At 44.6% G+C, this 27,864-nt stretch overlaps 1 protein-coding gene across 2 annotated transcripts in view; it reads left to right on the top strand.

The window, feature by feature from the left end:
- Nucleotides 1-27,864, top strand: part of pkd1a (polycystic kidney disease 1a) — a 196,815-nt gene that overhangs the window by 65,779 nt on the left and 103,172 nt on the right. The window contains exons 3-15 of one of the 2 annotated variants that reach the window (XM_069906488.1): nucleotides 1,292-1,363; nucleotides 3,014-3,085; nucleotides 5,481-5,659; nucleotides 7,137-7,784; nucleotides 9,787-9,961; nucleotides 11,801-12,021; nucleotides 13,595-13,710; nucleotides 15,792-15,942; nucleotides 17,524-17,780; nucleotides 19,631-20,374; nucleotides 23,222-23,353; nucleotides 24,736-24,911; nucleotides 27,336-27,472. In XM_069906488.1, coding sequence (XP_069762589.1) covers nucleotides 1,292-1,363; nucleotides 3,014-3,085; nucleotides 5,481-5,659; nucleotides 7,137-7,784; nucleotides 9,787-9,961; nucleotides 11,801-12,021; nucleotides 13,595-13,710; nucleotides 15,792-15,942; nucleotides 17,524-17,780; nucleotides 19,631-20,374; nucleotides 23,222-23,353; nucleotides 24,736-24,911; nucleotides 27,336-27,472 — 3,080 coding nt within the window. Of the gene's footprint in view, nucleotides 1-1,291; nucleotides 1,364-3,013; nucleotides 3,086-5,480; nucleotides 5,660-7,136; nucleotides 7,785-9,786; nucleotides 9,962-11,800; nucleotides 12,022-13,591; nucleotides 13,711-15,791; nucleotides 15,943-17,523; nucleotides 17,781-19,630; nucleotides 20,375-23,221; nucleotides 23,354-24,735; nucleotides 24,912-27,335; nucleotides 27,473-27,864 lie in introns of both variants that reach the window. The other variant, XM_069906486.1, reaches the window with a different exon arrangement.

Raw genomic sequence — 27,864 nt, 5'->3', positions numbered from 1 at the left:
AGCTAGTCATGTCCATTGATTCACCAAGCAGGCTCAGATAATGAATGTAGACACCGAGGAATGTAGTTGGAGCTGAATATAACGGAAAAAGTGATTGTAACAGGAACTGGGTTTTAGACGTGGAGTTCAACATGTGGCATTGATGCACCCTATTGTGTTCAAGACTAAAGTGTCTAGCCGTCTTCTTTGATATTTGTCAGTGTCTTTGTTCAAGTGACTGACATCTCTCCTCACCTCCCCACCAGCCCCAGGTTATTGTCCATCTTTTCATTGTCACGTATGATTAAACAGTGACCAAAGCTAAACACAGTCAATGTTACCTGAGAATAAGGCATTTTACATGATATGAAAGAAACACAATTTGATTCCTGATATTTATCAATTCAAATCGCTCGACTAAGTTCACCTCTGTAGACTCTGCACATTGAAACACATGAGTTAAAATCTGCAAACTCCATGACTTTTAAAAATATTTTATGTTTGATTTTCCAAAGATGCGTGTAAATCCAATAAACAAAATATTACCATCTCTTTTCACATAATATGATTTACAGAGTCCATATTTTCCCCCTTCTTTACACCTTCCCCTCCCTATCCCTCAAATTAAATTAGACAAATACCAAAATACAGACATACAAAAACCACCTAAATACCGACAAAGACGATGATCCTCCTTGAGGCTGGAGGACCCTGGATATTAAATAAAAACAGGTAGGAGCAAAAACACGCGTCATCTGCACCACATTCCCCATTTCATACTCTTAATCCTTTACCTGCTGGGACGGATTGTTTATTTTCTCTTATTCGGGGTGGGAGGGGGGTTTTGAATTATATCTGTGCACCTCAGATATGGTTGCCACTCTTCGAAGAATATTGCAGACACCGTGGTTGAAGTGAAAACTCAATGCTGGAGAAACTCAGCAGGTCAAACAGTGCCCTTTATATCGCAAAGATAAAGATAGAGAACCAGCGTTTAGGGCTTGAGGCCTTCATTGAATTACCTTGATGAAGGGCTTGGCCTAAAATGTTGATTATGTATAATTTTCTCTGCAATATAAAGGAGACTCTTTGACCCGCTGAGTTTCTCCAGCATTGAGTTTTTTTATTATTGCTCTCTAACGTGGCACATTATCATGAACATTTTGTCTCAACAACATCCACATCCCAAGAATCATGGAAATTATTCACCACGTCCTAAAACATTTGTTACCAATGTGGGGGAAATTCAAAGTGAATCTGAAAAAAATAGATTATATTCTGCATAAATTAATGATTTTTCTTTGGTCCACAGATATCTACAGGGCAATAATATTAGTATTCTTTTCAAAGAAATCTTCGCTGGTAGAAGATATTTATCAGATATGTGAGTTTTCTGAGGTTTTAATCTTGCCTTTTTAAAGAATTGTATATCCTTTATATCCAATACACCTGGGACATCACCTTATCTGAATGTTCCCAAGTCATCATGATGTGTGTGTGTATATATATATATATATGGGGAATAAACTTTGGCCACATGTTTTGGTTCTTAATTTCTAACGGACCCAGCCCAAGCATCGCCCAGTTAGCTGAAGAATCAGACCAGGCAGTGAACCTTGCTGACCTGGAGATTTGTTAACAGAGAAACCTCCTCCTCTGTTTCTGGGTGATGGAATTTAAAGTCTGTCGGCCAGTTGCTCAACATTGGTGAAAATATCTGGAGTTTTCTCCCGGAAGTGGCTGCATGTCCAGAATACAGACGAAGTCAGAGAATAGCCTTCCGACAAATAAGAGATGAGTTTGTTGATGATTGAGGTTGAGGCAACCGTGATTGCCCTTTTTTTCCCTGCTGACATTCAAAGTTGCCTACGGTGACAATGGTAGGACTTTCAAAATCCTTTAGCACAAGAGAAAGACAAGCAAAAGAGAGTCCCTTCAGAGAGCCACTGAGTGTCCGTGGATTCGCCTCCAGCGCTTCTGCAGCTTCTGTAGCCACACAGGCTCCTGGTTGATCCATCAGCCATGCAAGCTCCAGATCCAACCTCCGACATGACCAGGAAGCCTTCAGTGCCTGAACCCCTTCAGGAACTCTTGCTCTCAGCACCCTCTCCAATCCCAATTCCAATACCTGGTTCTCCCAATGAGCCAGTCTCCAGCAGCCTGCTGCCTGAGTAAGTTCTTTGACTGCGAGTCGCCATCGGTCCACAGCCCCTATTTTATTCCCCTGTTTCCATTTTCTTATACCGTCCTATGTACTCTCCTTCATTCCCCAATCCCACCGGCACTGAGCGCAACCAATTAACCTTGCAACTAGCATTCATTTTGGATGTGGGAGGAAACGAGAGCAACTAGGAAAATCACCCATTCAGTCAGAGGGAGGACATATAAACCCGACACCAGATGTCTGGGATTTGGGGGGCTGTGAGGCAGCTGCACTAACCATTGCGCCGCAATGCCAACCTCCCGGTGGGTCCAGAGATGAATTCAGATTCAAAAAGTGCCAGTTCACTCTAGAAAGCAGAGTTGGAAATTTGGCTAAACCATAATTTGAGATGACATCTACTTATTACTGCAGTGCAAAGTAAATGCATTGTGTAGGGCAGTGGTTTTCAAACTTTCTCTTCCCCCCTCCTCCCCACCTCACATATCACCTTAAGTATTCCCTATGCCATCGGTGCTCTGACATTAGTAAGGGATTGCTTGAGGTCGTATGTGGGTGGAAAGAAAAAGTTTGAACACCACTGTTTTAATCATCCCTCATTGACTCATTATGTGCACAGTTTCATAACTCCAAAGGAAATGGGCCAACGACAATTTTCCTCAAGCAACATATTTCAGTAACATATGGACCTTCCCTTCCCACCCACATACCACCTTAAGCAATCCCTTACTAATCACAGAGCACCGATGGCATAGGGATTACTTAAAGCTGGATGTGAGTGGAAAGAAAAAGGTTGAAAACCGCTGATATTGTAGAGTAATGCAAAAGAATCCTGTCTGATAAAGCTAATCCTTTCCACATCTTTCTTTGCAGAGACATAAGCAACAATCAGATATCTACTTTAGAAGATGGAATATTTGCAGATTTATTTAATTTAAGTAAAATGTAAGTTTTCTCTAATCTTCAGTTGGGCTTTCTCTAATTTAATGATGTGTGGTGTTAACAGCATGTTCAACAAATTTGAGGTGGACCTCATGAAAAATACTGTGCTGTATTTGTTGTCAAGGAAAAACAATTGGGCCAGAATCTGATTGTTAAACAAATTTATTATGATGTAACACTGCTAAATTTGGGAGCTATCAATTGGCAAGTGAGATGTTGGAGACCAGTGTTTATGGGTAAAGTCCAGGGTGTTCTCATGCAACAGTTGAACACCAAGCGGGCTTTGATTCAATGGTTCCAGCTACTCACTGTGTGCGCCAACAGCCCTAACTGATCTTAGCCATGGAAACCCATCAAACAAGGATAAACAAAGCAACTTTTCTTCACCCCATGAGAGAGAGAAAAATACGGTAAACAGGGAGCAAATCATAATGCCAGATCCCATCTGGAAGATTGATGAGAAGCAAGAAATAATTTAAAAAAGAATTAAGACATGCAGTACGGTTACAGGCCATTTCGGACCATAAGCCCGTGCTGCCCATTTACACCGAATTAAACGTTTTGAATGTTGGGAGGAAACTGGAGACCCTGTGGAAAACCCACACAGACACGGAGAGAATATACAGGAAATTGGAGGAACAACATGTATTCCATCTCGCAGTCCCCAACCCGTCAACATCAGTATAGACTTCTCCAATTCCCCTCCTTCCTCTCTCTCTCTCTCTATCTCTAGAGCTTCCTCTAGCTCCCCACTCCCTTCCCTTCCTTCCCCCATCAGAAAGCTATTCTCTGCCTGCTCTCCCCCCCCCCCCCATCAATTCACATCTTCTGCTCTCCAACCAGATGTACAGATATAAGGCAGTAGTTCTGAATGGATGTAATCAGTTTTCTATGTGCAGTCCCCCTTGTACACAAATGTACAGTAAAACCCCTGGTATCCAGAATCCAAGCAATCAACAGTGTCAAACAACTGGCAAAAAAAAAATCAAGGAAAATGAATAATAAAAGAATAGGTAAAATACGCAAGTTTTAAAATTGTTAAAGTAAATGTTCTCTGAAGTAACACATAAAGCTTGGGTGAAGATGAGAGGAAATATTCAGCTAGTGGAGGGCCTTGGTTGGGCTTTGCTTGTAACAGCTGTTTGAATGTAGTTGTGTTTGAATAAACTGGCGTTGCCCAGAATGAAGAGCTGGTTGATGCCGCTCAAAGTTGGGGTGACTCTCTTAAAGTGTCTCCATATCCCTGCTCAGTAAGAGTTACCACAATCAGAAGCTTTATCTGTAAACTTGGTTGGGGAGGGGGGGGATTAATTAACTATAATGTCATTGTCCATCTTTTGGGCGGCTCTGTAGAGGGGAGGAACCTGCAGATGCACCGACAGTTAAAAGTTTTTAAAGGATGTAACTGAAAATAAAGTAAAATACTTTGAGGTTTATATATTCACTCAAGTGAAATTTGTTAAGTGTAAGTACGGTGTCGTATTTTTGTCTTTTAAATAGTTTATTCTTAATATAGGTGCACTCATTAGGCATTGTAAGAGTAAGTCTCAATCAACAGGAAAATACACCTATCCGGCATCTACCAATCCTCGTAGGTGCCAGATATCAAGGGTTTTACTGTATATGGGAACACAGGACAATGAGATGAATATATTTCCCACTGTCAAATTTTATTTTGGCCCCTTTCCAATGCACCAGCTCTGCATCCCTTCCGACATTTGAGATCTGCCTTTCCTGCAGTATTATAGTCATTTCAGTTACTTCTGTTTTTTTTAATGTAGGCATGCCACACGGTAACAGGCCACTTTTGCCCATGAGCCTGTGCTGCCCGATTGCATCCAGTTGTCCAAAAAACCCCCTCCCCCCCCCCCACCCTGGTACATTTTGAGCAGTGGGAGGGAACCCATGGAGACATGGGGCAAACATACAAGCTCCTTACAGGCAGTGCAGGATTCAAACCCCGGTCCCGATCGCTGGCGCTTTAAGAGCGTAATGCTCACCCAGGGCTGGGCAACCTAAGGCCTGTGATCCAAATTTATCCAGCTCACAGGCACTAAGGCCTGGATATCCGCCCCATGATCTAAATGTATCCATATAGCACTGCTGCCACCTCAGTTCCCCCCCACTCTCCCAGTCAGATGCTCCCCGCTGCCCTGGTACAAGGCCGCTGAAAAATCAGTATGGCGTGCCATTCATCCACTGACTTACCATCTGGCCCAGGCATGGTCAAATATTGCACCACCCCCACCCCCTTGAGCAAACCCATCTGCTAATATGAGATCCAAACATTCTTCTAAAGACTTGGAAATGTTCCTAACTACTCAGTTGCAATTTGTGCATTTCACAAAATGAAACAAGGTCAATAACAGATTCTCCCCAATTCAATTTTCTGTTTCAGAAACTTAAGCTTTAATGAGTTTGTTTGTGACTGTAATCTTTCTTGGTTACCGAACTGGATGAATGAGCATGAAGCAAATGGAGTGATCATGGTTGATGTGGAATTCATTAAGTGTGCCAAACCGTCAAGACTAAAGGACGTATCTGTGTTAAGTGTTAATTTTTCAAGCCTTTTCTACGGTGAGTACCCATGTCAACTAACCTTTTTATCGTTTCATTTGAAACTTGCGCCTGAACTTTGTACAACAACTAATTGGTAGGAAGAACACAGGCAAGTTCAAAGCTTGGGATTGATTTGTGCGATGTTTTATTCCTTTTTGGACATTGGTTCCATTTCTGAGGACAACCTTTCTTGCACTACCTCAGTGCCCTTGAACTGCGGGACTGCTCCAGTTATGTTGGTGTGGGTCTAAACTTTACTGGGCAACCTCCAACTGGATGGCATTAATATCTGACTTTCGTTAAACCTCCACCCCCTTGCTTCCCCCGTGGTCTCTTCATTGCTGTCTCCTTTCGCACGGGCATAATAAATTCTACCTAGTCCCTTATCACCTCCAATTGACATCTTTAGTGGGTCTGGGTAGATAGAGTCGTAAGGAGAACTTTTGGCATATTGGCCTTCATAAATCAAAGTATTGAGTTCAGGAGTTGGGATGTTATGGTAAAGTTGTATAAGACATTGGTGAGGCCAAATTTGGAGTATTGTGTGCAGTTTTGGTCACCTAACTGCAGGAAAGATATCAGTAAGATTGAAAGAGGGCAGAGAAGATTTACTAGGATGGTGCCGAGACTTCAGGAATTGAGTTAAACGGAAAGATTAAACAGCTTAGGACTTTATTTCCTGGAGTGTAGAATGAGGGGAGGTTTGATAGAGGTTTTTAAAATTATGAGGGGTATAGACCAATGAATCTCAACCTCTATCTTTCCACTCACATACCACTTTAAGTATTCCCTATTGCCAGAGGTGCTCTGTGAATAGTAAGGGACTACTTATGTGAGTGGAAAGAAAAAGTTTGAAAACAACTGTTTTAATCGTCCCTCATTGACTCGTTATGTGCACAGTTTCATAACTCCAAAGGAAATCGGTCAATGACAATTTTTCTCAAGCAAAATATTTCAGAAACAATTGAGTCTAGAGCAGTGATTCTTAACCTTCCCACCCACATATCTCCGTGAGCAATCCCTTACTAATCACAGATCACCGATGGCATGGGATTACTAAAAGTGGTATGTGAATGGAAAGAAAAAGGTTGAGAACCACTGGTACAGACAGAGTAAATGCAAGTAGACTTTCTTCCACTGAGATTAGGTGAGATGCAAACCAGACACATGGGTTAAGGGTGAAAGGGGAAAAGTTTAGCTGGAGCATGAGGGTGAACTTCTTCACACAGAGAGTGATGGGAGTGTGGAACGAGCTGCCAGCTGAAGTGATGAATGTGGGCTCGATTTTAACATGTAAGAAAAATTTGGACAGGTACATGGATGGGGAGGGGTATGGAGGCCAATGGACTGAGTGCAGGTCAGTGGGACTAGTCAGAAAAATAGTTTGACCCTTTCCAGAAGGGCCTGTTTTCTGTGCTGTAATGCTCTATGGTTCTAACCATGCACCTGCAAGTCTTTTAAGGATGTCTAAATGTACTTCATTATCTTTCTTTAGGGTCTGAGCTTGTGGCCTGTTTGCCTGACAGACAGTCAATAGTGAATCTATCTTTGGTGACATCGCGGACGTCCACCAGGGAAAATTGCATTGAGCTCTGTTTTAATGAAGGCGAACCATATGCTGTCCTGGACAATGAAAGCCATTGTCTCTGTGGCTCCAAACTTGAACCAGATTCGGTCTCTGTCTGCACACAGGAGGCAGCAGACAGAGGGCTCATTCAGGTCTGTGGCTGCACTATCATCATAGAACAAGAGTTCAAAGCTACAATTGCAAATTTTGCCGAACCTCGCACTTTCAGCCTGTTTGAGGCTGCCCGATTGACTATTAAGACTTTAGTTAATGTTAGCACTTTCCAGTGGAACTTTGGAGATCAGTCACCACCTTTCGATACCACCAGCAACACAGTGTTCCACAAATACGGGCTCCCAGGGACCTACCTGGTCAGTGTTGTCTTCCATGTCGGCAGAAAGGTTACCTCCCTGCATGTGGAAATAAACGTCACCATCCCCCCAGGAAGGCTGGAGATGACGTGTCCTCTTGTGGTGCAGACAAATAAAAGCATTGATGTTCGGATCGATAACTGGAACAGCAACAGTGTCACAGCAACGTGGAATGTTACACCATTCAATGATGGTGTCATAAATGGTAAGTGACAAGCCCAACTCATTAGTTCCTTACCCTCAGCATTGGCGCTTACCAAGGTGCTCGCAGTGGGATTGTCAGCAGTGGAGTTTGCTGGCATAGATGCCATCAGAGAGCAGCAGCAATCATCAAGGATCCACACCACCCAGAACATGATCTGTTCTCACTGCTGCTATCAGGAAAGAAGTCTAGGTGCCACCAGACTTGCACCTCCAGCTTCAGTAGCAGCTGCTCCCCCTCCACCATCAGACTCCTCAACAACAAACTCAATCTTTCTTTGCATTGTATTTATTGCTAAATATTTAAATTTGTGCATTTTCACAGTCTGTTTGTAACATTTCTCTTTTGTTTACACTTCTTTCCTCTTGAGTACGGTTTACAGTTACCTGTAATTAGAAATCCTGGCCCACAGAGAAAAGAACGTCAGGGTTATATGTGATGTCATGTATGTACCTTGATAATAAATTTGAACTTTGGATAGTCATTACAAAAACGTTGGCATTGATGGCAAGGCCAGTGTTTATTCACTCCCCCTCCTATCTCTATTTGTCCTGATCAAGCAGGTGGAATTTAAAAAATTACTGTTGGACCAGATATTAAATAGGAACATAATTTTTCATGCACTGCGGAGTGGAAATTGATACTCTCCTTGGTTTCTAGGTGAGGAGAAGTTTTCCACACTGTTATGGAGAAATTGTAGGTCAGTGGTGATGAGGTTGGGGTCAGATGAGCGATGGAGTTTAATCTGGACAAGCATGAGGTGTTAGACCTTGGGAGGCCCGATGTAAGGGAAAAGTTTGCACTTAACAGAAAACTTGATGTATGAATGCATTGATGTATGAAAGGATCTGGGGGGAAGGTTCACAGCTCCCTGAAAGTGGCCATGCAAGTAGATAGGGTGGTAACTAAGGCATTTTTCATGCTTGCCTTCATTAGTCTGGGTGTTGACTCTGCAGTATGAAGTGCCACAATAGAATGATCTCACGGTGGCTACCCAATTCAATTGTCATTTACTGCATCCAGTGCTCCTGTTGTGGTCTCCTCTACATCAGAGAGACTGGACGTAGAGTGGAAAATCAATTCATTGAGCACCTCGGCTCTGTTCGCCACAGTAGCGTGGATCTCCCAGAGGCCACCCATTTCAATTTCCTATCCCATTCCCAAGCTGACATGTCTGTCCATGGTCTCATGAATTGCCAGAATGAGACCACCCTCAAATAGAGCAGTGGTTCCCAACCTTTTTCTTTCCACTCACATACCACCTTAAGTAATCCATATGACATCGGTGCTCTGTGATTAGTAAGGGATTGATTAAGGTGGGAAGGGAAGGTTGAGAATCACTGCTCTAGATGCAGTTGTTACTGAAATATGTTGTTTGAGGAAAATTGCCATTGGCCCATTTCCTTTGGAGTTATGAAACTGTGCACATAACGAGTCAGTTAGGGACGATTAAAACAGTTGTTTTCAACCTTTTTCTTTCCACCCATATAAGCAATCCCTAACTAACCACAGTGCAATGATGGCATAGGGAATACTTAAAGTGGGATGTGAGTGGAAAGAAAAAGGTTGAGAACCACTCTTCTACACTATATTAGATGTCTAGAACGTGCTGCCAGAGGTGGTGGGGAAAGCAGATAAAACAGTACCGTTTAAAATCTAGAAGGACTCAATGAATCTGCAGGGAATAGAGGGGCCTGTAGTATCATATCCAAGAAGCAGAGCTTTAGTTTGATTTGGCATGTGGTTCTGCACAGTGTTTGTGGGCCAAAGGGCCTGTGCAGGTGCTGTACATTGGTCTGTTTGTAGAATGGAAGCATGTCAGTCTGGCCAAAGCAGCTCCTGCTGTTCCAACACTCCTCTCTTCAACCTAACGAGAATCTCCTGGGGTTTAGAGCCCAATGATTGGTCCTCCAACCCAGCTGCAAACCCCAGACTCTTATCAAATCCACACCCCGCCGATAAGAGATGATCCTAATGTGACTTCTTTATTTTGAATTCTCCACAGAGTCTCCACTTTGTCCATTCGGTGGATATTTGAGCAACAATCACTGTTACATGCTGGTGACAAATAATTCCACGTGGTACACTGCTCGTCAGTTCTGTCGATCGCACAGCGATGGTGACCTGACGATAGTGACAAGTCAAGAAATTCAGAATTTTTTAGCAAATATTACAGGATGGTAAGCCTCATACAATTCTTTGGTGGAGAGAATGAGTTTGTTCGGCTGAGAGCTCGCATGGTCCCGATGGGCCATATGGCCTAAGTCTGTGTGATAGGAAGTAATATCGATGCAAATTGATGTTGTTGTCATGGGCAATAAAGACAGCTATTTAACTCTTTTGACTCCAAATATTTTTAATCTTTCATAATATCTACTCCAGACTCCATCTATGGGTAAACTACAGTACGAACACCAGTACAAACCAGTTGATGGTCGGGTACAAAACCAGTCCTTCAAAACTGGGACATGGAGTAAAAGCACTTGTTGGTAGACACTGAAAACAGGGCACAGAGTCCAAAGGATTAAGTATAAATACAGATACATTTAAATTTAGACATGTAGCACAGTAATGGGCCATTTTGGCCCACAAAGCCCATGCCACCCAATTACGCCCAATTAACCTGCAAATCCCAGTAAGTTTTAAATGATGGGAGGAAACCAGAGCTCCCGGGGAAAATCCACGCAGGCATGGGAAGAATATACAAACTCCTCACAGACAGCACGGGAACCCCACACGAGAACGCTGGCACTGTAACAGTGTTGCACTAACCACTGTGCCAACTGTGCCACTCTGGATAGCGCAACAGCTTCTCACAGGGTAAATCGCACGAGTGTGCACACCATCCTCTTTCAAGCCCCTTTCCTAAATACCTCGACCATTAACATTTCTCTCGCAACTTAGGCCTTGTACTATATTAAAAGGAGGACTTTTATTCTAAGGAGAAACAACAAGTCAGTAGATGCTGTAAATCTGAAACGAAACAGATAAATGCTAGAAATACTCAGCAGGTCAGACAGTAGCTGAGGAGAGAGAAACAGAGTTGACATTTCCAGTTGAAGACCCTTTGCAGGTTCTGTACGTTGAATGATTTACAAATCCCTGCGGCCTAACTTTCAACGGGCCTTCCATCATAATTCTCCCATGCCAACCATATCGGCATTCTGGACCAGTCCCATTTGCCTGAATTTTGGTCCACTTCCCAACCACATATCTGTCTGAATGACTTGAACATCATTATTGAACCTAAATCTACAGCTCCTTGCAGGTACGAACTATCCACTGACTGAAAAAGTCACTCCTTTGTCAGAAAAATGGGAGGATTATGGGTGTGAGGTAGGGAAGGGTTAGATTGTTGTGGAGTAGGTTTACATAGGTCAGTACAACATCATGGGGCGAAGGGCTTGTTCTGTGCTGCAATGTTCTACAATCCCAATAAGACAGCTGAATGCATGTGTGAGTTTGATCGAATGATTTCTAGCCACTAATTAAATAATACATGAGAATTCGAATAATTCCTTATCCAATTATCCAATGATTAGACACTTGGCTCTCTGGGTCTTGCATCTGTCACCCGGTTTAAGGGCAACACAGTTAGTGTAGCAGTTAGTGCAACACTGTTTCAACACTGGTGACCCAGGCTCAAAATCTCGTGCTGTCTGTAAGGAGTTTGTACGTTCTTCCTGTGTCTGCATGGGTTTCCTTCGTGTTCTCTGGTTTCCTCCCACCCTTCAAAAAGTATGGGGGCTGTAGGTCAATTAGATGTAATTGGGCAGCATGGGCTCGTGGGCTGGAAGGGCCTGTTGCCGTCTTGAATGTCTAAAAAAAAATTAACATTTAAAATTAAATTTAAAAATTAAAATTCACCAGACCCCATTCCCACTCTTGAGAGTGGAGGATTATAGTCGGCTCACACAAGGAACGGAGATTCGATTTATGACCTATTTGAATGGTAGCTGGTTGTCTGGCTGGTGTTCATGTCACCTCCTGATTAATGATATTCCTTTGTTTTGTTACAGCGAGCATCCTGTGTGGATAGGTCTCAGTAATACTGCAAGTGCTGGAACACTGCAGTGGGTAGACGGGTCTACCCTTGAAAAGTTTCCGGATTTCTTGGCTTTGAAACTCCACATACTGCCCCGTGATACATGTGTGCTCATGAATGGAAGCTGTGAAGGAGAGTGGCAGACAGACCAGTGTTCTGAGAGGAGAAGTTTTGTTTGTCAATACAGAGCTAGAGGTTTGTGAATGAAATGATGAAGGGGCTTCTCTATTACAAAGCACAGACCCAAGGAGTCTCTATCGCAATCAGGACTGTCAAGAAAGAAGGGGTCTTGAACTTTTCCTTCCAATATTACAGCACAGTACAGGCCCTTTGGTCCTCGATGTTCCTACCAAAAACATCCCGTAACCCTCTATTTTTCTTCCATTCTTGTGCTTAAGAGTCCCTTATGTGCCCCTAATGTTTCAGCCTCCACCACCATCCTTGGCCACATATTCCAGGCACCCACAACTCTCTGTGTAAGAAAAACTTACCCCTGAACATTCCTTCACTTTGTACAGGTGTCCCCTGGACTTTGGTACTTCTGCCTTGGGAAAGACATGCTGGCCTTCTATCTTTTCTATGCCTTTCAGAATCTTGTAGACCTCTATTAAGTCACCTTTCATCCATCTACAATCCAAAGAAAAAAGTCCCAGCTCTGCTAACCTTCCCTCATAAGACATTTTCCAATCCAGGCAACATCGTGGTAAATCTCTGCACCCTCTTCATAGCTTCCACATCCTCTCTATAATAAGGTGACCAGAACTGAACACAATACTCTAAGTGTGGTCCCATTTCAGACTTGTGGAGTTGCAACATGACCTCTCAATGAAGCAGCTTCTCTATTACAAAGCACAAGCCCTGGGGAGGGTGGGGGGGGTCCTCTACCCCTCCACCCTTCCAGCACAGTCAAGAAAGAAGGTGTTCCCCTAGAGAAGATTACCTATAATCTCAGTTCCTTCCTCAAGATTTGGAAACCGTATCTAAATTTTATAGGTACACAGCTGTAGGGTGGATCATCCTGCCTTGCAGCCTAGTTCCAACCCATCCCAATCTGAAAAGGAATAAAGGCCCTGGATAGCATATTGGTCAGGTCATGGGCCACTGGGGTGTAACAAATCCGCCCATCCCTGATTTATGTTTTTAATCCTTGTTGTGAGCATCTTGAATGTCGTATGTTATGAGGTCCATCGTGTCTGATTAAAGGGGGAGGGAGGGATAGAAAAAGGGCTCGGACTCGACGGTGAACCTTGTACAGAAATGATGACTGCAAGTCTTAATGAACGTTAATCACTGATAAACAAAATATTTTTTTTAAAAAAAAAGAAAGAGGGGGTCTTGTACTCTCAAGATCAAGCTGGAATGGTTAACGAGAACCATTGAGCAGCGGCATTTGTGGAGTCGAGGGGTCAGGATGCACTTCATGTCTGGGCCCTCAGCTTTAGACATGCCTGGTTCTATTTGTTCATTTAAAAGATAACCTCTCAGGATTTTTAAAATATAAACATACAGTAAAACTCTTCTTTTACTCAGAATTCAAGCAAACAGCAGGCTTAAGCAACGGGCAAAAACGATTGCAGAGCAGACTAGAAGGGCTGAATGGCCGACTCTTGTTCCTTTTTCTTGTATTCAGTCATTGAGAAGTTTGCATAATCTCTCTGAGTTGCACAGTTTTAAATTGGAGACACCTCTTTCCTTTGTGTAGGGTCATTTTACGGGCACTGCATACTCTTCACTGACCAGCCTTCTCTTTGTATATCTCAAAAAGCAGAGAAGATTCCCGGTGCCGATTATCTTCTGGTGGGATTGCCGGCATTTAATACGCACTTACCGGTCAGGAATGTCACCGTAAACAGCAAAGCCCCAGCATCTGTGGGTCTTGGCGAGGTAAGTCATTGTCTATCTGCAGCACGACCAGCCCAGTTTGAGCTACAGGGTCAGAAGGTCACTGAGGTAGATGTGTTTGGAAGTCTTCCAATTCATTCTCTTGGATGGAATTATCCTTGTGTCTGTCAAATAAAATACAAAAGAATTGTAATTGTAATTGCACAGGTCACGTTCATATGCCATCTACAAATTTGCCAATACCGCCACAGTCATTTGGCAGAATCGCATACGGCAATGAGGAAGCGTACAGGAGGGCGATAGATCAGCTCGTTGTCACAACAACAAACTTGCACTCAGTGTTAACAAAGCTAAAGAACTGATCGTGGACTTCAGGAAAGGGAAATCAGGGGAATATGAACCAGTCATCATAGAGGGGTCAGCTGTGGAAAGGGTGAGGAACTTCAAGTTCCTGCCTGTCAATGTCTCTGAGGATTTGTCCTGGGGCCTCGACGTTGATGCCATCAGAAAGAAAGCTTGCCAGTGATTTATGAGAAATTTGAAGAGATTTGGTGTGTCACCAAATACTCTTGCAAATCTCTACAGGTGTACAGTGCAGAGCATGAGGAGTTTTCCTCTAATTCAAGAGTCATTGTATTATTGCCTTACTCCAATGCAATAGGAATATCATTCCAATGAAACAACAGTGATATACCCAATATGTGAGAGCACTCCAGTACAATGAAATGATACACTACAGCGTTTGGAGTCTTGCTGCAAATGTGCAGCTACGAGGCAGGTTCTGACTTACTAGACCGTTACATTTCAGATTCAGATTTATTGTCAGAGGACATACATGACATCACATACAACCCAGAGATTCTTTTTCCTGCAGGCCAGGTAGAATTGCCAATAAATGGTAGTGTAAAAAAACTATTCAAGACGATATCTACACGTGAAAACAAATAAAGAAATGTTAACAATCTGTGCAATGCAGAGAGAGAAAAGAAATCAATAAAATGCAAATGTAAGTGTCCTCAAATGAGACTCTGATTGAGTTTGTCGTTGAGGAGTTTGGTGGTGGAGGGGTAGCAACTGTTCCTGAACCCGGTGGTGCGACCTCTTTCCTGATGGCAGCATTCGAGAACAGAGTGGGTGCTGGGTAATAATTGCTGCTCTCCTATGTAGATGTTCCCGTTAGTGGGGAGGGCTTTGCCTCTGGTGTCCTGGGCTGTGTCCACTACCTTTTTGCAGGGCTTTTGCAACACCAAGGGTATTTGTGTCCCCATATCAGGCCGTGATGCAGCTGGTCAGCACATTTCCCACCACATATTTGCCAGGGTTTCCCATGCCATATGTGATAGTACAGATCTATCACCAATGTACATAGTGTATATAGTTACTGTATCTAGACTGTGCTTACAGCGATTGGCTGAGAGCTAAGCCACGCTACTGTCTGGGCCTTAAAGGGTTGTGTCCCTAGCTAGGTCGGATCATTCCGGACTGGTCGGCCACCTGTGAAGAGCTCCTGTCTTTTGCTAATAAAAGCCTAGGTTTGGATCAACAAGTCTTTGATTCTTTCGACGAGCTCTACACCCTACCAAGCCTCCACAACTTCCTAAGGAAGTAGAGGCACAAACTTTCTTTATTCATGACAAATAAAGTGAAACAATCTGATTCTCATACAGTTTAAGCCATCTACATTGCACAGCAATCCATTCCAGTGGGAAACCATTCTTGTAACCACACTGAAAGTAACTCCTTGATTTTTTGGGAGATTTGCAGCATTTTATAGAAAGAAATTGCTGCATTTAAATATTGCCATCATTGAGCTTAGAAAATCCCAAGCAACAGAAAATTAAGCTTGATGCAAGTGCATTCATTGATGTAATTTTGGGTGTGTACTAGACAGTGTGTGCTTGTCGTGAAGGACAATGTGGCAAAAGACCAGGAAGTCCAGTTTGATACTTCTGGATGGGGGAATCAACGTTGGTCCAGGAACCATGAATGTCCTCATAGATCTTTACACGTCTGTACTCTCATGGTGTCATGAAGGTTTGATCAGAAAAAGGAGGGATGAATGTGATTTTTTTTTTCCTCCAAGTCCACCTCTCAGTAATCCTGCTTCTATGCTCCTCTTGCAGCTTATGGTTTTCCCAGGCCTTTGGTTCGGTCACAAAGGTCACGTATCAGCCGTTGAAATGGCCACACGAAACCTGAACCGCTCTGTGCATGTGCGATTCCGGATCTACCGACCACGATGCGCTGGATCAGACCTGTACCTTGTGACACCAGGTAACGACCTCCCCTTCCCTCCTCCTCCCCAGAGGATCAGGTGCATCTTAGTTTGTGTCTGAAAGGCGGTGGCGAGTTACTGCTTCCAGCGAAGTTACAGCAATGTTAATGATGGGTTTTAGTTCTAGGTATGTTTTGTGTCTTAACATGTCATTTTGAATAAACTTTATTTTTAAAAATCTCAAAAATGGCCGCCTCCACGAGTTATCAGAACTTGGAGAATGGTGGAATCTCAGATAATTTTTGGTGAAGCAGAAGGCCAATTAGCCCTGTGTTTGCTGGTTGAAAGACAAGCATGCAAAGCTCTTGATAACTGGCTGTGTGGCCACACTTCAAGTTCCTGGTCACATCCACTGGGACACAGTGATAGAGGTTGTTTGGCTGGGAGACCTACATAGTACAAAGTGCAGAAGTGCGACATGGCGAAGGGAGATTGGTCATCATTGAGCAAAGCCAACTGCTTTGGAGTTCATTGAGAAGCTTGGTAACAACGGGAAACAAGCTGTCCTTAAATCTGGCGTTGTGTGATCTCACTCTCGTGGATCTTCTTTCTGATGCGTGGAAGGTGGCCAGGGAGGGATGAGTCTATTAATGTACCTCTTCAAGTACCTCTGCCACCATCACTTTTTCAGTCAGTTCCAAGCCCTCTGGATGAAAAATCTTCATCTCGACTTTCAATCTCTGCCCCCTCTGCTAGTCCTGCCATAACTTGATCCAAAACCACCAAAAGATCTGTCTGCACGATTGAAGTAGTTTGTTTGCACAACTGCAACTGTAAATATTTATTTGACTGACCTTTCATATTTATTATCTCTTTTTCTGTCTTGGGCATTTCTTTACGTTTTTCAATTTAGACATACAGCCCTTTGGATCCAGGAGCCCGTGCCACCCAATTACACCCAATTAATCTACACCCCTGGTTAGTTTTTGAATGGTGGGGGGGAAACCGGCGCCCCTGGAGGAAAGCCGTGCAGATACGGGGAGAATGTACAAACTCCTTACAGACAGCACGAGGTTCGAGCCCCGGTCCCAGTTGCTGGAGCTGTAGCAATGTTGCACACCATTACGCCAACCATGCTGCTTGCTATAGTATGTTGTGGAAATTCAGTGTATACTATTGTAGTTGGTGTATCTAATGTAGTTGTTTGGCTGTAGCAAGCAAGAATTTAGGAGTTTATGTGCATTGCACTTCGGAAAATGACAAAGAACTCTCGTAACTTATTACTTTACTCATATGGATGCACCATGGAAAGGCCCACAGAATCTGCACCCATTTTTACTCTAAGCCGACCCTCACCTATTTCATGTTCCTTGCATTCCTATCACCTCCACACCAGATCTTGCACACTTAGGGCAATTAATCGACTAACCTGCACACTTTTGGGATGTGAGACAAAACCGGAGTTGCAAAGGAAACCCGCACAGCCACGGAGAGAACACATGGAGGACGCTCCAACAAATTGAACCTGGGCCATTGGAGGTGTGTCGCCTCAGCGCCTCCCTTTGAAGGTTTGTATGGGGTGGGCAGAGTTTCCAAAGTCCCTTCTATGTCTGAACCACTTTGCCGAATTGTTTTTCCAGACAGTGAAGAGGTGTGCGCCTCCTTCGCCTTGTGCCTAACTCGAGCTCGTGGCAACGTGACCCACGGCTGTGTCAATGGGACTAAGTGGTGCGACTCAGCCAAAGCTTGCCTGCCGCTGCAAAGACCCTGCAGCGCCAATGTCTTGTTGCAGTGCCCGAACTTAACTCCGCCACGTTTCAGCAAGAGCCATCCCAGTTATGACATAGTGTCTGAAACCACCTGGACTGTGCCAGCTGACAGTGCCACTCATTATGTGGTAAGATGCTTTCACCATCGATGCCCGCTCAACCTCAGTTGGTAGTCCCATACAATAATGATGTACCTGCATCCCCTCAATGACCTGTGATAGGAAGGGCATCGATAAATTGGATGGGAGAATTTCACCAGGCCTTGGCCGGCTTGAGTCATAGAGGAAAGTTGAAAGGACTGCCTTATTATTTTGTGTAGCATAGGAAGCTGGAGAGAGACCTTATACAGATTTACAATATCATGAGGGGTGTGTGTAAAGTGAATGCTCACAGTCTTTTTCCAAGGTTGGACAATTCTGGAACTAGGCATCAGTTTGAGGAAAGGGATTGCGGGGTGGGGGGGGCGGGGAGAGGGGGAGGAAACAGCTTTTCACTCAGAGGGTGATCCGATTCTGGAACAAGCTGCCAGTGGAAATGTGAGAAGCTCCCAATGCTGCTCAGATTGGAAGGGTTTAGAAGGATGTAGACCAAGTGCAGCGAAATGGGACTACCCCAGGATGCTGGGAGCTTCATGTTTTGCCTGAAACATTAATACCCTAAAGACACAACGCTGGAGAAACTCAGTGCATTTAATAGTGCATTTTATATAGCAAAGATAAAGATACAGAACCAACATTTTGTCAATGTAGACAGGGGCCTGAACAAAATGGAGGAGGGGGTGGAACGGCAGGGAGAGGAGCATGGACCCATATGCAGGAGGTATTTCAAGATCAAGATTCAATTTATTGACATAGTAATAAAACAGTATCATATTACATGAAATTCCCTATTGCTTGCTGCAAGGCAGACAGATTCGCCATCAGCAGGAATTGCCTGAAGTGTCTCTTACAGTCAGAGAAAGAGAAGCAAAAGAGAGTTACCTCCCCCCCCTTCCCCCCCAAGTCACTGAGTGTTAGTGGATTCACCTCCAGCGCTTCAGCGGCTCCCGCAGCCACACAGAGTCAAGTCCAAACCATCGGCAACCTGAACTCCAGATCAGATCCTCCGACATGGTCAGGAACACCTCAGCACCCTCAGCATCTCCTCACATCCCAGTTCCCTGATACCTGGTACCCCCTCCAGCCAGTTCGAGCCAGTCTCCAGCAGCCCACAGATTCCGGGGGTTCCTTGTCTCGAGTCGCCCGCCGTATGCACTGGTTCCTCAGCCGCAGAGAGCATCCTAACTGGTCTGCCGCCACGGTCACCAACCCCACGGGTCATCTTTTCTGCTTCTCCTTCTCAGATCTTCCCGTCCTCTGGTGCTCCGCTCCAGTCTCTGCTTCCCCGGGGCTGCTGCCGATTAATAGACGACGCCACCTTGGGTGCAGACCCCAAGGTCACAGGATTTCAAATAAAACCACCGTTGGCTCCCTCAGAGGGCAGTTCAAAGCCCGGCAGTCGATTGGGCAGCTGGATCCCGCGGGAGGGCTGCATCTCCGCTCCCTTGCTCCCTGCAGGCCTGCACCAGCTCGGATGTGGGAGGGGAGGGTGAAAGAGAAAACGAGGAGAGGAGAGATGGCTCTGTATATGGAGAGGGAAGGGGCTGGAGAGCTGGAGGAAAGAAGGCAGAGGGAAGAGAGGGAGAATGGGAAGTGGTCCAGCAGAAATCGGTTGGAGAGTGCCCAGATGGAATATTAGTGCCTTGGCCCTGGAGATCAAGTCAATCCTATCAACTCAGGAAAATAAGTTTAACATTTCTGACTGCTTTCAGCAAATAATTTTTGCACTAAATTCAACTGTGAATATTCACCTACCCTTCAATAGTTCTTATTCTTTTCTCTCGTGCAGTAATTTAATTGAACCTTGTTGTTTGTGTATTTTGTTTGCAAGAATTTTGGTGCTTCTAAACATTGTAATCAACTCCAAATCATTACTTCAGGTACTGCTGCAGAATGAAAGCCTTGAGGTTCAAGCCAATGACATCGTGGCCATTCAGCACAACAATGAAAGGGGAACGTTCTTACACTGCCAACGGAATGAATCATCGCCCTGGCAACAGAGTTACTTCAGCATAGTCTACTCCAGTGGGAATGCTGACTTCAGAAGCAACATGACCAACATCGAGTGGACCCTTGGAACTGTGTGCAACCTCCGTCTGCTCTACAGCCATCGGCGGGAGACGGTCGCCATCAGCCCACTGCTTCGCAGGGGGCAGCGCTCACCAGGTAACTACACCTACCACGCTGCCTTTGAAAATGGATCACTGCACACCAACGCGTCCTGCGCCGTGCAGGTCATCGCCCCAGTAACAAACTTCAGTGTTATCTACCCGCCGGTGCAGGACGGCGTGCATTATGTGCCAAAGCATCGCCCTGTCATCATCGTCCAGGTGACGTCCTTGGACAGGCCTTTGGCCAGCTGGTCTGGGAGCGACCAGACCTTTGGCTGCAAGACCAACTGTCCTGCCAGCCTCTCCACCATCTGCCAAGAGGAGACCAATGGCACCTGCTACTCTCGCATCCCCTTTGTTGTCAAGGACCGCAACCTGACCAGCATTGTCATCACCGTCAGGAACAAAGTCAGCTCCATCAGTAAGACTGTGGCAGTGAAGGCTGAGGAGTTAATTGAGGGACTGACCATTGTGCCTGACCCAAAGATCCGAGTGTTGTCCAACACACTTGTGGTAAGTTGTGTTGATTTGCCTTTAATTTGTCTACAGATATGGATAGCAGAGATGGTTGGATAGAAACATAAACAAGCAGGGAAAGGATGGATGTGTAGGCAATTCAATTTGGCATCATGGTTGACACAGGCATGAGGGGCTCAGTGGCCTTTGCTATGCTGTTTACAGGTATTTTAAGTTAATATTGAACCATAGAGAGAAACAGCATGCAAATATAACCCTGGGTCCACTGAATCCGTCCTATGCTAATCTGTTTGGCCTCCCAACGTCCCCCTTGACTCCTCCCATGTTCAGTGTGTTGGTGATGGGCAATGATGGAGGGGATGTACACAGCAGTCTCGCAGTGGTAAGTCCTCTTCCCTGGATTGGACAGGCTCCCAGTCTCGAAGCAGGTCAATGTATGGTTCAAGTTCGTTTATCATCTGATTGTACAAGTACAAACCGACAATACAGCGTTCTCTGGTCTTTGGTGCAACACATTGCAAAAACATGTACAGGCAAACAATACATACGCTCAGTACTTGCATACAAATATTAAAATAAATATCATTTTAAAATAAATAGTGGAGTCATGGATGGCTAGTGTGAGCAGTTCCTTTAGTCGTTCAGCATTCTTACTGCCCATTGGAAGAAGCTGTTCCTCAGCCTGGTGGTGCTGGCTCTGATCCTCCTGCATCTCTTTCCTGGTGGGAGTAGCTGAAAGACGCTGTTTGCGGGGTGGAAGGGGTCCTCAATGATTTAGCGAGCCCTCTTCAGATAGCAGTGAGAAAGAACCTGTCCTTGAATCTGGCCATGTGTGATCTCATTCTCTCAAATGTTATCCACCCTTAGTTGTGTCTTTGAACTGAAACACTAGCTCTGTTTCTCCTCCCACTTGGCCTGCTGAGAGTTTCCAGAATTTTCTGTTTCTCTTTCAGATTTCCCGCTTTGAACGGGTTACCTGGGCCTCTCGGTTCTGCGGACATAAGCAGGAAGCTCTTCCAGAGAGCCATATCCCATTCTCTGTTGGGGTTCAATGTGCTTGGATTTGTGCACATCCAGTTTTGGGATTAGGATTTCCTGACTTAATGATTTGAATTCCAAATTATTGAAGGAACAATGGAATGTCTCTGCCCATTGCTTGGCTCCTGATAATGCCCCAGTGTGGGGAAAATCCCTCATGACTGAATAAATCAGTTCTTTGGGCTGAACCATCTCGATAGTGGTTAGTGAAAGACTTGAGATCCCTTCATTCTGAGTAAATACACAGAAATGCTTAGGAACTCAACAGATCTCGCAGCGTCCAGAGGAGGTAAAGATAAATAACTGATGGTTCAGGCCTGAGGCTTTCTTTAAGGTATGAAGCTCTTGAAGAAGGGCTCAGGCTCCCATCGTCGGTTATCTTTACCTCCTCTGGACACTGCGAGACCGTCTGAGTTCCTCCAGCATTTCTGTATTTTTACCATAATCATAGCATCCACAGACTTTAGTGTTTTGCCCCATTCATTCTGAGTTCTATCAAGCTGGATAATCTTTTGTACTTTCATTATAAGAACATTTTTTAACGTTGGCATTGCAAAGTGGGTGATATCTATTGAGTCCTTATGTTTCTCATCAGTATTGAATTTTTTTACCTGAGGGGATTGGATCAAAATTGCCATTTTTACACCGATTTCCAAAATCAAAACTCTCTCCTTGATGAATGCAGAAAATCTCCCCATAATTAATCCATGTAAAATGCAGTTGCTGACCTGGGAACTGGTTGGACCATATATAGAGGGAATTTTTTTTTTATTTGCATTTTTTAATATTTAGACATACAGCATGGTCACAGGCCCTTTCGGCCCATGAGCCCATGCCACCCAATTAACCTACAACCCTTGTACATTTTGAAGGATGGCAGGAAACTGGACCATCTGGAAGAAACCAACGGGGACAACGTACAAGCATCTTGTAAACAGTGTAGGATTTGAACCCAGGTCGTTAATGCTGTAACAATATTGCACAAACTGCCACGCTAATCGTGCGCCCTTATACGGGGAGTAGCACAGCAGTGGTGTCAAAGAATCATATGAAAGGAGGCCATTTGTCCAGTCATTGGTGTTCTCTGTCTTTTTGTTCACATCCAGCCACATTTACTTTTTTTTTAAATGCTTATTCAGTTCTATTGTGAAGATTACTGGTGAATCCATCCCTCAGCTCAGATCGTAATGACTTGCTGTATCATAAAATAACTTCTCATTGGTCGCAACATCACCGGCCCCATCTTGAGAGCATTTTACTGGAGCACAACTGAGCATCACTGTGTGATGTAGTGGCTGCAAAACATTAGACTGGGTCTATACAGAGAACCATAAAAACAGCTGAGAGGATCCCTTTTTCTCTATAGACAATGTTTACCCACTACCATCAAGGAGGTGGTACAGGAACATCAAAATCAGAACTGCCAGGCTAGGGAATAGCTTCCTCCTGCAGGCTGTGAAACTGATGAGCAATATTTATTCATGTGATCATTATGTACAGCGGATGTGTTTTATGTGTGCATCGAGTTGTACGTGTCCAATTAGTTGATAATAAACTTGAACTTCAACTAATAACTAGCCCCCTACCAGCGAGAGTTCTCTTTATTCCCAATTCGAAAACCTTGCAGAATTTTGAGCATGTCGATTGAACCTCCAGTCTAATTTCACAACTTGTGATGTGGAACTTTGTGGAATTGATTCTCCATTGAGATAGAGTGCTTGAATTGACTGCAATAAGTCACAGGTGTGTTTGGAACTAAATTTATTCCTTGCTTTTCAACAGTCAGCTCTGTAACTGGTTGGCACAGTGCCTGTTTTCCCTTGTTAACACTGTCTTTGTCTGTAGACCTATACAGCGAGAGTCCATGCTGGTACAAATATCACGTTTAAGTGGACTGTGGATGACAAGCCCTCCTTCACATATTACAATCAAGTGTACAAAGTCATCTATCGAACAGAAGCCATTTATAAGCTCTCGGTGAGTACATTTAGCAGATGGAACTGATTGATCTGATTTGGGAGTCAGTTTTGAATTTTTAGGTCAAAGCATGATCAGAATCAGACTCCAGGTTCAGACTCCATTGTCGTGAACATGTCATGAAATTTATTGTTTCTGTGGCAGGATTGCAGTGAAAATATCGCTATAAATTTTATTTAAAAGATAAATTAGTTCAAGAGTAAGAGAGAGTGAGCTGATGTCTGTGGCTCATTGTCTATTCAGAAATACAATGACAAAGCTGTTTCTGTACTGTTGGGTGTTCATCCTCAGGCTCCTGTACCTCCTTCCCAATAGTAACAGCATGAAGAGGGCACGGCCTGGGTGGTGGGGGTCCTTGAGGATAGAGGCTGCTTTCTTAAGACACCGCCTCTTGTAGATGTTCTCGATGGAGTGAAGACTGATTCCCATAGTGGTGTTGGCTGAGTTCACAGCTCTCTGTAAATTTTTCTTGTCCTGTTCACAGATCACAAATCAGACAGCATGGAAACAGGCCCACTGAATCACTGAGTCCACACTGCCCATTGCTTGGCTCCTACACTAATTTCATTTTATTCTCCAAACATTCCCCTGAGATTCCACCGCTCGCCTACATTTTAGGGGCAATTTGCTTGGGATGTGGAGGGGAACCACTCTGAGTTGTCACAGAGAACATTGTGCATACTCCACACAGCACCAGAGGTCAGAATCGAAGCTGAGTCCACTCACTTGGCCATTATGTGCAGCACACCACCGGTCTGTATTCTGGTGGAGACAGATGATGTCCTTGCACCATTTAACTTTATTTTGCTCTTTGCCCTGCACTTGGTCCTGATAACACTACTCTTTGACAATGTAACACAACACCCTGCATTTTTGGTTTATAAATTGAACTTACTGCTGTACTGGATTGGATGGATAGCACACAGAACAAAACTTTTCCCAGCATCTTGACAATGAACAATTCAATTAATAGTAATGTTGAGCAAGCAAAGAGATGCTGGAGGTAATGAATGGGTGGGAGAGCATCCATGAATAGAAATAGTCATTGTCTCAGGTTGGGACCCTTGTGGGGACCAGGAGGGGAGGAAGATATAAAGGGGAAAAAAAGGAGAGGGGCTGGGGAGGACCCAAAGGGTGATAAGTACTGGATATAAGGCGGCAGGAGAGGGGAAGAGACCACTGGGAGAGAACAGGGGAAAGGTAAAGGAGAGATGGAAACAGTGGAGCTGGAATGAGGTGGGTGGCTACCTAAAACTCAATATTCATGCCAGTGGGTTTAAGGCTGTCCAGGAGGAATGTGGCGTGCTGTTACGGAAGTTTGCGATGAAGGAGCTGCCACTTACGGCTAAGGTAGTCGCTGTTTTTGTGTTTCAATGTTGCAGCTGACTGCATCCAATCATTTGAGCAACCAAAGCATCGTTTACGACGTTACCGTGGAAAGGAGGAACCCGCTGGCAGAGTTCAATGTTTCCGGTGTCCCAGTCGTTCTGGAGCAAGGTGTCCCACACACATTTATTGCTGGGGTGAAAGTAGATGCAGCTGTTAATGCTACATTCAGGTAACTGGTAGATGAGCCTTCCAACAAACCTATCGGGTCAGTGAGTCACCTTCTCTGGTACCGCTCTCCAACTCTTCCCCCCCCCTTACACTGGCGACTGCATCAGAGCTGCTTCCAGTTTCAACAACACCACTAAGTTCCATCTTGTTCTCAAATCCACTGGGGCCTTTTGGGATTTCCCTGTCTCCATCTCAGTAGACAAATGATCCACTGGCATTTACAATAAACCCACCCACTCCTGCACCTGCACAGATTTCAGATTTGTTGCCAGAGTACGTACATGTGATCACATACAACCCTGAGGTTCTCTTTCCTGTGGGCGAGGCAGAATTACCACTTATTGGCATTGCAAAATTTAAAACTGACTCAACCCACACAGGTAATCAAATAAAGAAATGTAAACAAACTACAGAGATTTAAAAAAATAAAGTGCACGAGTAAGAATCCTTAAACGAGTCTCTCATTGAGTTTGTCATTGAGGAGTCTGATGGTGGAGGGAGAGCACCTGTTCCTGAACCTGGTGGTACGAGTCCTGTGGCACCTGCACCCCTTTCCTGATGGCAGCAGCGAGAACAGAGCGTGTGCTGGGTGGTGTGGATTCTTGATGATTGTTGCTGCTCTCTGACGGCAGTGTTCCCTGTAGGTGTTCTCAATGGTTGGGAGTTTAGCAGCTATAATTTACCCAGTATGCACACAATCAAAAGAGCACACTCACTTGTCCTTCAGTACAAAATGAAGTCGACCCTGTTTATTCTTCTCAGCCACAACAATTCCCACAAAACATCACCCAACCAAAATGCCCTGACCGTTTCATCGGGTTTCAATTTCCTCCTCCTGTGTCCATGATCCATCACAGTGTACACAGCTTCCCATTCCACAATCCCATGCATGGCCTCAACTACATCACCAGCGGCAACCATCAGTGCTCCTGACGCAGGTAAGCATGCGACTGTGACAGGAGGGTTTTGCCTATGATGTCCTGGGGTGCGTCCATTACCTTTTTGAGCTTCATGCTCAAGGGTAACTAGACCTAAGTGCCACCATGTTTTCAGCTTCCAATCTAATGGACGTCCAGTATTTACTCACCTCTGTCCCCCTGTCAGGATGGTCTTAAAGCACCCTCTTTCTGTAATGAAGACCAAACCACTTCCCACCCACCCCACTCTCGTCTTCCTGGCAGAACTTCATTTTTGCTTTCTATAAATGAATGGTCCCTATTCCACACGTTCTCTGCTCTTACTCCTCAACTCTTCTCCAGTTCATTGACAACTCCATTGATGCTGGTTTCTGAATACAAGAGAATTCTTCAATTTAACACCTTCACTACTGACTTCTGCAGGCATGTTGTCTCTTCCATTGTGGCTCTCCCACATTTCCTCTGCTTCCTGGACTTCGGCTCCCACTCTGAGCAGTATGGCGCACCTGTACTCCTCACATAACAGCCTCCACACCCAGCATATCGGGGTGGACGGGGTCCTTAATGATTTTGCGCGCCCTCTTCAGATGACAATCCCGGTAGATTACGTTGATTGGGAGTGAGGAGGGAGACCACAGTGATCCTCTCTGCCACTCTCATGGTCCTGTGGATTGATGTCCACTCCAATGCTCCACAGCAGTGGTTTTCAAACTTCACCTTGTAAACTCACATTCCATTTTATGTAATCCCTAAGCCGTGGGTGTTCTGTGATTAATAAGGGGTTGCTTATGGTGGAAAGAAAAAGTTTGAAAACTGCTGTTTTAATCATCCCTAATTGACTCGTTATGTGCACGGTTTCAGAACTCCAAAGCAAAATATTTCAGTAACAATTGGGGTCTAGATCAACCTTCCCTTCCCACTCACATCCCACCTTCAGCAATACCTTACTGAGCATTTATGGCATCATTGCTGAAGGTGGAATGTGAGTTGAGGGGGACCGTTTGAAAACCACTGCTCTACAGCAACCGTACCACACGGTGATGTAGCCGGCCAGGATGCTCTCAGTGGAGCTCCTGTAGAAGGTTGGCATGACAGTGGCTGGAAGCCTCGCCCCCCCCCCCCCCCCCCCAGTCTACTCAGGAAGTGCAGTTGCTGTTGCTCCTTCCTGACAAGTGAGGGGATGCGTGTTCAGGAGAGGTCACTAGTTGAGTGGACTCCAAAGAACTTGGTGCTCTCCACTACAGAGTTATTAATGTGTAGATGAGGGTGGTCATCTCTAGTCCTCCTATTCACACCTCTCTGCTCAGGGAAATGGGTCCTTTCAACTCACTCTGTCTCAGCTGAGGATCATTTTGTACACGTCAATTAAAACGCCTCTTCTGTTTCAAAGAAAACAACCCCGGCATATCTGATCTTTTCTCATTACAGCAATTTTCCAGTCCCAGCAATCTTTGCAGTGCACTCAACAAGTGGACAGGTTTGTACCAAGTGTTGCTGTTGCTTTGCAGGTGGTGCTTTGGTGATGGGACCAGTGATGTGGTGCAACAGTTCAACACCCCCCATAACCTCAGTCTGTCCGATCATCACCTGCCAGTCAAGCAAGCTGTGCTGCAACACAATGTAACTCACATGTACCAACACTCAGGTACAGTCCACACTCAGCTGTCGGTCATAGATATTGGCATTTTTTTATTTGCTGGGGGGGGTAACTGTTACCCTAATTGAACTCCTGCGTAAGCCCTCTACCCTTTGAATGAAATAGGTGCCCTCTGGGAACCTTTTAAATCTTTCCATTTTCAACTCAAATTCCATTTTGTAAGGCCCTGCATCCTTCTCTGCTCTCGAGAGAAAAGTATCCAGCCTTTCCTTGTAACTCGCTCCCTCCAGTCCTGGGAATATCCTTGTGAGCGTTTACTGTTGAATTTGCCAAATATGGTTTGTTTTACAAGGTACCTGTTTGGGTAGAGCAAGTAAAAATGTTGATGCATGTGAACATTATACATGACAATAAACTAATTATCATGAATCTATGCGCTC

Source organism: Narcine bancroftii, chromosome 12, assembly GCF_036971445.1.
Source record: "Narcine bancroftii isolate sNarBan1 chromosome 12, sNarBan1.hap1, whole genome shotgun sequence".
In the NCBI taxonomy this organism is placed as follows: Eukaryota; Metazoa; Chordata; class Chondrichthyes; order Torpediniformes; family Narcinidae; genus Narcine; species Narcine bancroftii.
The sequence above is the reverse complement of the archived record's forward strand: the minus strand, read 5'-3'. Positions and strand labels throughout refer to the sequence as shown.